The sequence below is a fragment of the Gekko japonicus genome, unplaced genomic scaffold (assembly GCF_001447785.1).
Source record: "Gekko japonicus isolate JY-2015 unplaced genomic scaffold, Gekko_japonicus_V1.1 scaffold4944, whole genome shotgun sequence".
NCBI lineage: Eukaryota > Metazoa > Chordata > Lepidosauria > Squamata > Gekkonidae > Gekko > Gekko japonicus.
Genome location: NW_015164355.1, coordinates 21,460 through 33,216, shown reverse-complemented (window position 1 = coordinate 33,216; position 11,757 = coordinate 21,460). Strand labels below are relative to the sequence as shown.

The 11,757-nt window shown below is 51.6% G+C and overlaps 2 protein-coding genes across 2 annotated transcripts in view; both read right to left on the bottom strand.

Moving 5' to 3' along the window:
* Nucleotides 1–2,837, bottom strand: part of LOC107108445 (E3 ubiquitin-protein ligase TRAF7-like) — a gene marked incomplete at its 3' end in the record, with an annotated part of 37,032 nt that extends 34,195 nt beyond the window's left edge. The window contains exon 1 of the mRNA XM_015408882.1: nucleotides 2,719–2,837. The remainder of the gene's footprint in view (nucleotides 1–2,718) is intronic.
* A 2,454-nt stretch (nucleotides 2,838–5,291) lies between these two features.
* On the bottom strand, nucleotides 5,292–11,331 carry LOC107108444 (ras-related protein Rab-26-like; the record flags this gene model as incomplete). The annotated part of the gene is made up of 4 exons (XM_015408881.1): nucleotides 5,292–7,459; nucleotides 9,325–9,401; nucleotides 10,905–10,961; nucleotides 11,266–11,331. Coding segments are annotated over 4 exons (303 nt in total), but the record flags the coding sequence as incomplete, so codon positions are not given.
* Nucleotides 11,332–11,757: the final 426 nt, after the last annotated feature.

The window sequence follows — 11,757 nt, the reverse complement described above, 5'->3', positions numbered from 1 at the left end:
AATCCTTAGCACAGCACTCACAGTGTATAAAAGCCTTCAAAGCAGTATTACAGGAAAAAACTCAATCCTATCATAATCATTCAAAGCCGGGCACCCGATCAACAATAGAACAAACTCTCCCATAGTCGGTAAGCCTTGACGGATTTTGTCATTTTGCACAATAAATCCAGTTGCAAAGTGGATCGGAAGTGCATCATTTAGTGTGTGTGCAAGCGCCGTTAGCGGTCAAGCAGCTAAGTGCCCAAGAACATACAGCAGATTTGTGACAGATCCGAACCGGTGACCTTCAGGATCACAGATCATTGTTTCAGGCACTGCATTTACACACACAACCACACAACTTGTGTGACAATCAAGGCTAGGAATGCCTCTCGGCCACAGTGCCTAAATGGAGCCTCCTATTTTTATTGCTGCCAAGAAATGCTGTTGGCAGTAATGACCAAAGTAACTGCCTAACCCTTCCTCTGCTCATGGACAGAAGCAGGGAATGAGTCACTGCCCCAGGATATGCTTTTATTATTAACAAACATTTAATGATCGTTATGCGTACAAGGCTCACTTCCTCAGGTGGCAGCAAAAGCAGAAACCGGCAAAGGGCCCTCGTACACTGACCGTTACCCTCCCAAATCTCCAGGAACTGCCCCAGCCCAGAACTTCACCCCCACACCTGATTACCAGCAACTGTCTACTTTGGCACCATCTGATGTTCTTTTGATTGTAACTTAAGAGTCACAGAATCACTTAACTGTTTTATTCTCGGGTTTATATTGTTGTTGTTGTTATACTGTATTTTTTGTCGTCAGCCGCCCCGAGCCCTGTGAACTCAGGGAAGGGCGGGATATAATCCGGAATGATAAATAAATAAAACAGTATTGCTCTCACCCACCCACCCCCAACGGCCAAGGGTCTTTCACTCCCCTCACAGCCATATTAGGGTGGAGTGGGGCTGCAAAAAAGGTGCTCAAACTCTACACACACACACCCGTTTCATTTCTTTCCTTTACTTCTATCCTGCCTTCCACCCCAATGGGGACCCAGAGTGCCTGACACTATTCGCCTCTTCTCTATCGGGGGTTGCCAACCTCCAGGTAGTGCAAAGCAAAAGAAAGAGATCACGGGATGGAAGCTGAAAGGAAGCAAACAACCATGACGTCTAGTGCCAAAAAAAGGGTTCTTTACCAACTACCTGAGGTCCAACCTACCTGAGGGACCGCCTTTCCCCGTATGTTCTCCCAAGAGCACTACGGTCAGGGGCCCAAAATTTGCTAGCTATTCTGGGCCCCAAAGAGATCAAACTAGCCGCTACTAGGACCAGAGCTTTTTCGGTGGCGGCTCCTACCTGGTGGAATGAGCTCCCAGGGGAGATCCGGGCCCTGCGGGATCTTATGCAGTTCCGCGGGGCCTGTAAGACGGAGCTCTTCCACCAGGCTTTTGAGTAGGAGCCCCCCCCCCCACTACACTACCACCGTTGTGGGTTGGATGAAGCTCTGAGGAAACATCCGAATATGGAAGAAACCCTAAGCCGTCAACTTGGAACTCGGACATACAATTCGTCATCCTTGGACTATGTTATCACTGAGCACTTTGATTGTATAGGATTTTAAGATGTACTATGTTTTTAAATTTATTATGTATATTATGTTTTTATTATGGCAAGGCTCTGCCTTGCCTCTGTAAGCCGCCCTGAGCCTATGGGGAGGGCGGGGTATAAATGTGAAAAATAAATAAAAAATAAACTTGCAAATTTTTTTTTTCAGTCTTCAGTTCACTGGAAGCAATTCAGACAGCATCAGCACCATTTAACCACGCCTATGTCTCACTTCGTGTATCCCTTTATCAAAGCGGGTAGCGTTGAAATACCTATATAATCTTAATCCACACTAAAGGATTTAATGAATGTGACTATGAGGTATGACTAGCTGTTCAGTCGCAGCCCCATGCACCACTTCACGCCAGACCCTCCTGTCTCCCGTCGTGCTCCGGAGTTTGCTTAATTCCATGTTCGTTGCCTCGATAACACTGTCCAACCATCTCATCCTCTGCCGTCCCCATCTTCTTTGACCTTCAATGATTAGAGTGTTTGCCAAATGGATGAACATTGTATAGGTATTTCAACGCTACCCACTTTGATAAAGGTGTACAGGAAACGAGACGTCACAGGCATGGTTCGCTGGTGCTGACGGTGTCCGAATTGCTCCCAGTAAACTGAATACTGAAAAAAAGAATTTACAGCTTGCTGAAGAATCCTTTTTTTGGCACGATACGGCTGTTGGCTTCCTTTCGGCCTCCAGGTAGCGGCTGGACACTTCCTGCTCTTGCCACTGACCTCCAGGCGACATTTGCCCTGGAGAAGATAACCATTTTGGAAAGTGGACTCTAGGGCAGTTATGCCCCCACTGGAACCCCTCCCCAAACCCCGCCCTCCTCAGGGTCCACCCCCCCCCCAAGCTCCAGGAATTTCCCCACCCAGAGTTGGCAACTACGGTTTTATCCTCACAACAACCCTGTGAGGTAGGCCAGGCTGAGAGAGCTCCAGGTCGCTCTAAAAATCAAGATCATCTTTTTCCCCACCCTCTCTCAGGACACTGTTTCCCCCCACCCCCCCACACACACCGACTCCCTCCCCGCCGCCGCGGGCTAAGCTTCTACTCGAGAGCGCGGCTCGCGGGGCCCTGCAGGCCGCATATTCCTCGACCTTCCCTCCCTCGCGGGGCTCACCTGTGGGCCGCGGCGGGGGCGACCCGCGCTCGGCCTCCCATGGTCCCGCCTTCCCCGCTCCCTCCCCCGGGCCGAACACCGAGCTCCTCCGTCCTGCTTCCTCACAGCCCGATCCGGGCCTGGCCGGAACGGAAATGACGCTCATCGATGTGGAACGCCGGGAGCCGTAGTCCTTCGCCTCGCTCGGCTCCGGTTCGCACGCGACTCCCTTCGGGAGGCACGGACTACACCTCCCACAAGCCCCCGCTCCGCCCCGTCCGCCGCTTCCCCCCACCCCGCCCCACAATTCCGTCTGCTGGGATTGGCTCCCCGCTCTTCTCGTACAGCCGCGTCAAAATCAAATCACCCGAGCTTCGTCCAATCGAAGACAAGGAAACGGCGCGGGGAGGAAGGCGGAGCAGCCGAGGAGGTGGACCAATAGTGAAGGGGCTGTTGTGAGAGGCGATTGGCTAGCGCGGCTCCTGATGGCATGGTATGATTGGCTGCCTTGGTTAACGAGCAGACGGGAGAGAGGGCGGTGTTGCAGAAGGGCCCGCCCCTGCAATCCTTTATTTTTTTCTCTCCACGTGTTGGAGTTGTCAAGTTAGGAAAAGGCGGGGGGGGGGAGCTTAGGGGTGCGGGAGGGTATGTGGCAATAATAATAATAATAATACTAGTAGTAGTAATAATAAATTTGATTTATTAATTGCCCTTCCCAGCTTATAATGATGCACCTTTCTGCTTCTCATAAGCATCGATCATTTCCCCTATTTTAAGATGAAAATCTCTGCTAAATTGCCAGCTGCAGATTGGGACATCCCTGGAGATTTGGGTTTCGAGGGTTTGGTTTGGGGGGAGGGATATAGGGTTGCCAGTCTCCAGGTGGGACCTGGGGATCTCCAGCTGATAGAGATCAGTTCCCCAGCACAGTTCTCATACGAGGTGTCAGAAATTTTAAAGAACTCGTCATTGGCTGGAGTTAAAAGGTAAAGGTTCCCTTGCTCGAAAGCCAGTCGAGTCCGACTCTAGGGTTGCGGTGCTCATCTCCGTTTCCAAGCCGAAGAGCCAGCGCTGTCCGAAGACGTTTCCGTGGTCATGTGGCCGGCATGACTAAACACCACGGCGCACGGAACGCTGTTCCCTTCCCACCGAAGTGGTCCCTATTTATCTACTTGCAATTTTTTGCTTTCGGACTGCTAGGTTGGCAGGAGCTGGAACGAGAGACGGGAGCTCACTTCGTCATGCGGCACTCGGGTCTCGAACTGCTGAACTACCGACCTCCCACAGCCTGCAGTTCAGCGTATTAACCACTTGAGCCACCGCAGCTCCACCAAAGCACGTACCCAGAATTAAACTTTGTTGGTCTTAAAGGTGCCGCCGGACTGAGACTTTCTTCTGTGGTCCTAGAAAATAACCTTACACCCTTGCTGATAACAGCCAAGAAAATCCAGCAGCAAGATTACTTTCGAACCTCTTTATGTAATTTGGTGTGATCGATTTTGGTTTTAGATGTACGTCGGAGGTTAATATGTATTACCCTTGTGAGCTTATTAATAGTGAACAGGTATAAAATGACTAATGGTGATTTTGTTCCCTTTCTTTCAGGTTCACCTGAAGCACTACTCAGTCCTGTGGCAGCCAGGTGTGCGGACGCTTGAATTCCCTCTCCAGCGGGCCAAAGCCTTGGATACTGGACGATGTGTTCTTGATCAATGTTTTTCATCTTCTGCATTGCCAGATTTCTTTGGCAGCAAGAGATAGCGTTAGAAGGTAGAGAGAACTCCATGTGCATGCCAGAGTTTTATTTTCTAGTGCCACGGGCTTCTTATGGTGGGGTTCCGGAACGACATGTAAAAAGGGACTCCCCTTTCAGAACTCCAAATTCCAACTTCATTGCAGGCAGTGCTGGCCCTAATACAACTCAAGTGTGTGTGTTTCTAGATGTAAATCTTTAAAAAATGAAACAGACTTTTTTTTGTATTTTTCAAATATGCGCGCGCGTGTGTGTGTAACAGCGTTCCGTGCGCCTTGGTGTTTAGTCATGCTGGCCACATGACCACGGAAACGTCTTCGGACAGCGCTGGCTCTTCGGCTTTGAAACGGAGATGAGCACCGCAACCCTAGAGTCGGACTCGACTGGCTTTCGAGCAAGGGAACCTTTACCTTTATGTGTGTGTGCAGGCATGTGAGTGTGTGTGCTCCTGGAAGTCATGGTGACCTCTGGTGACTGGGGTCAGTCACAGTTCTCTCAGAGCTGTTCTCTCATGAGCAGTTCTCGGGAGAGCTCTCTCAGCCCCACCTACCTCACAGAGTGTCTGCCGTGGGGAGGGGAAGGGAAAGGAGATTGCAAGCCACTCTGAGGCTCCGAGTGATGGATGGGGTATAAATCCAATCTTCTCTTCTTGGTCTCTAAGGTGTTGCTGGACTCAAATCTAACTCTCATTTTGTGAAGGTTTCTTTTGCAGATGGTGACCGGGAGTAGGGAACCATTGCTTTGAGAAAGAAAGGTTTTGTTTGCTTCATGCAGGCCAGAGCACAATCGAGGCAGACAAGCGTGATTATTTTAAAAAATCTTTTATTAAGAGGAACAGGAGAAGAAGAAAAAAAAAACTATAAAGAGAGCCAGCGAGTAGTTGGTACACGTAACACTGTTGGAAGGGGCCGTGTGTGCTGACAGGCTTCCGTCGCTAGGGGGCAGCAGTGACCTGTATCGAAAACGGCAGCTGCGTCCCGGCAGGCAGGTCGGGCTCCGGAGTCCATGCGTCTCTCGCGGAAGGAATGTCGCAGAAGCTAAGCGCGGGACACAGCTGGGGCAAGGAGCAGCCGCAGCAGCAGCCTTTCCGAGGCACGATACAAAATCTAAAAACCCGTCGCTGGGGCCGAGCCCCACGGGCGCTGCTTGTACCCTGGCGGGCGGAGATGCGAGGAAACGCTTCGAATTGGGCACACACAACATGCACACTGGCCCCTTTCGGCAGCACGTCCTGATTCAAAGCTGGCTTGGGGGCAACATTGAGAAAGAATAATCAGCGGGTGCGGCAGCTTTTGAAAGGAGAAGAAAAAAAACATATATCTACACTGAGCGATAAAAGGCCGGCATGGAGAATGAAGGCTGAGGCTGCGAAAGAGCTGGGCAAACCTTCTCCCGAGAGCACTGCAAGGGAGTCTGAGAGGGCCCCCCCCCAGTGGCAAGGGGCTCAGGCGCCATGGGAGGCTTCTGGCTACTGAGCCAGGAAGGGTTGACCCCTTTGCTGTGCAGATCCCAGCCGGGACCAGAAGCCACCTTGCTGCTCCACGGACAAAACTCCCATCCGTGGGACAGCCTTTGCACAATATTCTCCCAAACCCAGCCCCAGGACCATCCTTGAATCCTCTGGCCAAAAGTGCCAGCTCCTGACTTCTCCCTTTTCCCCTCAAAGCAAACTGGTGCATCAGGAAGGACAAGCCTAGCCCTGCCTTCCCCCTGCAGTGCTAGTTTTCTGCTTGCAGAGAGCTGCTATTCCCCGCAGTCTGAAGGGGTCCTGTCTCATCTACATCCTGTTGCACGCGAGGATCTAGACCGTCCCTGAAGCAAACACCACCGCTGCTGGAATAGGTTGGTGTGACACTTGAGGAAACCCCTCCTTGCCCCGCTACTGGCCTCCGAAAGCAACTGCAGGAATCGCAGCAAAGAACCGAGGGGGGACCAACCCCAACCCCTTGAAATGAGAACGGCGATCTCCAGTGTATAAAAAAAGCGCTCTCTTTGTATTGCACGTCTCTCTAAAAAAAAAGCCACACGCGCACACCACAGAAACACACCCAAAGCGTTTGCACTCTGGGAGGAAGCGATAGAAATTCCAGTGGCCAAAAAGAGCCCTGAAAAAGGAGGTGGAATGGGGGTCTCTTCCCCTCCTCCGGAGAGGAGAGGGCTGGCAAAACAACCTTGTGGGAAAGAGCGACAGCCTCCCCCCAGCTCGGACGATCGAAAGCTGGTCGACAGAGCACACCAAACACACTACGCTTCGCTAAGCCTACTGGCCCACGCTGGTGGTTGAGAAAAACAAAAACGCCCGAGCAATTGAGGTACAAACCCAAACCTCTAGAAAGACGAGGCCTAAGGCCGGAAGGGATCGGGATCCTCCACACCTTACACCCACAACAACGGGGGACAGAACAAGGAGGTATAATCCTTCTCCCGACGTGTCCTGTCTGAGCGCAGCAAACCCAGATGTACTGGCACATCTGTGTGAGCCCAGATGTACTGGCACAGCTTTTGCTCTTGTGGTGCTTGGGCAGAACACGTCCCTTGGGAGGGCCAGCCCTGATTCTTTGTTACCCACCTTTTCCTGGGACCAACGGGTGGGCTCAGTTTCAGGTCACACTTAATTACCCTCCAGTCCCAACCGATTTAACATTTGAGCCATGTCGCCAGAGCTGGCTGGGCGGGGGAGGGGGGGAACCCATCGACTTCCGCCTGCTCCTTCACGCTTCCTTGAGATACAGGAGAGAGATACAGAAGAGACCTGCGGACGTTTCCGCAGTGGGGAGGCAGGGAGGGAGGTGAGCGGCACACAGATGGGTCCAGCAACAATACACGCGACGCTTGTTGCGAGTCTCTGTACAAGGGATGCGCACCCCGATCCCCGGACGGCAGCACACACAGGAAAGTGCTTGCGCTTATGACCTGCAGCAACCAGATCCTTTCACTTCCTTCTTGACGTAGTCGTGCAGCTTAAACCGGGGCTCGTTGGGAAGTTTCATCGATCTGTGCTTCAGCTCCCTGCAAACGGAACGCGAGACGGTTTGGTTAACGGTTAGGTCAACGGTTTGGACGAGTTTCGTAGCATGGAGGTGAACTAATATCACGGCTAAGGACTTTGTTGTTGTGGATATGTGGGCAGTGGGCGAGCAAAATTCTTTTTTAGACTTGGGGGGGGGATTAACCCGCAAGGCTGCTTTGTTTTGTTTGGCCCAGAAGCGATTTGGAAACAGGCACCAATTTGACAAGAGAGTGTCGCTTTCTGGGTTCCCCGCAGGTGTCTTAAGCAAACCAGAATGGTTCAGAGCAGGTAGCGTAGAAATGACAAACAATCCGATCAGTTTGGAATCCACTTAGCCGGCACAGATCCCAGCCAAGAAACCCTGCGGCCTGTAGTTGGGTGAAAGATTTCTCAGGACCTTCGTGAAACTACACTTCTGTAGAGTTCTGTGGGAGAGGGGGAAATTATCCCCAAATTGTTTTGAAGCCCGTTTACAGTTGGACTGCATGTGGGTTCTAGTGGTCACAACGGCATCAGGACTAGGGGTGTGCAATAAAAACAGTGCCGGTATTTTTTTGGCTTTGGGTAAATCAGATCCGAAAAATATCGGTAAAGGCCAGATTTCCCCAGTCCAATACCGGTAAGGCATTTGGATTGGGGAAATATTCGGTATTCCCGAATATTTTCGGGTCCGATATACACCACCAGAGAGAAAGGTAGCCTGAATTTCCTTGTCAATTTCACTCCCCGCTAGTCAGCTGTGAGTGAAATTTACAAGGGATAGCCTTTATATATTCGGGTCTGATATACACCACCAGAGGGAAAGGAGGTATATTAAAATGCCTTCTTTCCCTCTGGTAGCCTGAACTGATTTCTTAGTCAGTTTCACTCCCCCAGTCAGCTCTGAGTGAAATTGACAAAGGGAAAGCCTCTGCTCTCTGCCTTCCCTTCTCTAGCTGACATGGGGTAGCTGGAGAAGGGCAGGCAGGGAGCCCAGGCATGTTTAAAATGCCTTTCCCTCCCTTCCCCAAGTTTCTCCGCAAAAGCAGAGAGGCTCAGGGAAGGAAGGGGGCATGTCTGCATGCCTGGGTTCCCTGCCTGATCTTCTCCAGGTGCCCCACAGCCACTTAAGATGACAGTTCTCAGTTGCTGCAAGTTAATCACTTCTGCCAGCCTAAGCAACAATTCTGAGAACAAGCTGGCAGGTGGGGGGGATGACTTCTGTAGTCAAGAAAGCCAATGCTTAGGCAGAAAAAAATCTCTTAAAGGAGACCAGTTTCCTGACACAGAGTTAGACGGGATCCTAGAGGTCACTTAGTCCAACCCCCTTGCTCAGTGCAGGAATTAGTCAACGACAGCACCCCACTCTGCTTAAAGGAGCGCATGACTTTTTTTTTTTTTAAAGGTTTAAAAATGATTGAAAAAAGCATTTACAGGAGAAATTCTTGTGGGGCTGTGCCTTTAAGAAAGGGGGCGGAGCCCCCCAAAGCCCCACAGTAGCTATGGTCCTGCCTCTGTTCCAAAATGCTGTTTCTTAGAATAGCTCTGCAAAGTAGGCCTGCGGTCTGATAGCCCTGTATTGCAGGGCCGGGGGTGTAACTGAGGCCAATATAGAGTTTCTTGCCTGAAGCCGCCTTAACAGTCAAAGGGGAGAGTTCCACCCTCACCTGCTGGGCAGCAAAAGCCATGCCAGGCAGCCTCACTGCTGGGCACCAAGGGCACTTTCTTGACCACCTTGCCCTGAATGGTCATCCCTCACACACCAGCCCACATAACAGAGTACCCCTTCTGCAGAAAGACGCCCTGGACGTCAACGGCCCCACATGACTCGAGCAACTGACCCACGCCGCCCGTGTGAAGGAAAGTCCACGGAGCCCCCACTTACTTGGCAATGGCCGTGAACGCCAAGTCCACATTCAGTCCGCTCTTGGCACTGGTCTCCATGAAGGGCACACCGTATTCCTGCCCAACAAGACAAGAGTCAGAGTCTGCCTTTCCAAACACGTGCTCTCCGGACAAACTGCGCTCTGGACACACCGGGGGCTGCGTCCGTCCATATACCTCAGTGAACTCTACAGTTTCCCTACCCTGAGGCTGCTACGGTCCTTAAACGGCCACAAAATTTAAAGGGAGAGGAACATTCTCTGGCAGACTAAACCCTCAGCCCTCAGGTTTACCCAGGTTTTTCATCCTCATGTAGCAGGTACTCATTTGCATATTAAGCGACACACCCCTAATGTAGCCAATCCTCCAAGAGCTTACAGTAGCTCCTGTAAGAAGAGCTCTGTAAGCTCTTGGAGGATTGGCTACATTAGGGGTGTGTGGCCTAATATGCAAAGGAGTTCCTGCTACAAAAAGAGCCCTGGACCGTGATACGATCACCATCTTCAAGTCCTTGAAAGGCTGTCCTATAGAGGATGGTGCGGAGTTGTTTTCTGTTGCCCCAGGCCGGACCAGAACCAACGGGTTGAAATTAAATCAGAAAAGTGTTCGGCTGAACATGAGGAAGAACTTCCTGACAGTCACGAGCGGTTCCTCAGTGGAACAGGCTTCCTCGGGAGGTGGTGGGCTCTCCTTCTTTGGAGGTTTTCAAACGGGCTAGATGGCCCTCCGACAGCAATGCTGATTGTGTGAACTTGGGCAGATCACGAGAAGGGAGGGCAGGAAGGGTTGCCTCAGGGCTTGGTTCTTGCAGCCCTTTCTTACATGCCCAGTGAAATGCCGATCACCACTTTGGGGGTCAGGCAGCAATTTTTCTCCAGGCCAATTTGGCTGGAGATCCTGGAGGTTTTTTGTCATCTTCAGGGTGTGGAACAGTGATCACTGGGGGTGTGGAGAGGGAGGTATTTATGAATTCCCTGCATTGTGCAGGGGGTTGGACTAGATGCCTCTGGATGCCCCTTCCAACTCTATGATTCTATGAATCTAAAAACGGGCATGCGAGGAGTCTGTGAAAGGTTGAAACAGGCCCCCCATTTGTTTTTACAACCCTCTGTGTTTGAGCCACACATACGGGGTGTGCCAACTTGGATCCAGCAGACAATCAATGATATATACAAAGAAAGTTTGTTTGAGGCACTAGGGCTGGGTCCGACCCGTCCCAGAAATCAGCTTCCCTCAGAGCAGAATCTCAGTCCATTGTCACGGCAAGTAGAAGAAGAAGAGATTGGATTCACACCCCACCCTTCACTACCTGAAGGAGTCTCAGAGAGGCTTACAATCTCCTTTCCCTTCCCCTCCCCACAACAGACACCCTGTGAGGCAGGTGGGGCTGAGAGAGCTCTCTTGAGGACTGCCCTTGAGAGAACAGCTCTGAGAGAACTTGTGACTGACCCAAGGTCACCCAGCTGGTTGCCTGTGGAGGAGTGGGGAATCAAACCCAGTTCTCCCAGATTAGATTCCGCACTCCTAACCACGACACCAAACAGCACAAACAACCCCCTGTCACAGCGGGGCGCCCCATACCTTGGCTAACTTCTCCCCGTCTTCTCGCTTCACCACTCGCTCCTGTGTCGAGTCCACCTGAGAGCAACGAGAAGGCATTTTGAAGCAGATCGGAACTCAAATTCTTGGATGGCGTGCTCGGTGCAGCTCCGACACATCCTGGATGTGCCTCTGGCACGGCGGCACGAAGTCCGGCTGCGCAGCCAGCTCAAGACAGAGCCACCAAGCCCACGAGTGGTTCAGAGTGCCAGACGAGTGTCCGCTCCTTATCAAAGTCACCCCAAGAAGGAGTCTATCATCTCCCTCCCACTTAGTGCCACAGGAGTCTTTGGTGCATTTTCATTCCTAGACTGGCTCTGTCCAAGCTAGGCCCCCGGCTCACCTTGTTTCCCAGCAGCATCAGGACCACGTCCTGCTTTGCGTACTCTTGGATTTCTGTCAGCCAGGCCTGGTGGGGGAAACAGAAAAAGGAAGAGATACAGGGCACAGGTTAGACACCAAGCAAGCGACCCACAGCACGACAGCTCCCAAGCCTCCTAGGACAAATCTACACAGGAAAGAGAGGGACCTCGGATCTAGTCCACGTCGGGGCAGCACAGTAAAGAGGAGGCGACTCAAATTTCAGGTGCACCCCTGTGAGAGGTTCGAATCCCGAGCGTTCCAGGAAACTTGATAGGCCATCTTGGGACAGTCTCTCTCTCTCTCTCTCTCTCTCTCTCTCTCTCTCTCACACACACACACACACACACGTACATAGTTTAACCTACCACACAAGGTTGTTGTGAGGAAAAATGAGCAAGTTAGAGTCACGTAGGCTGCCCTGAGTTCCTTGAAAGAAGAGCAAAACAAGTTAAAACAAAACGGCAGCTAAGAT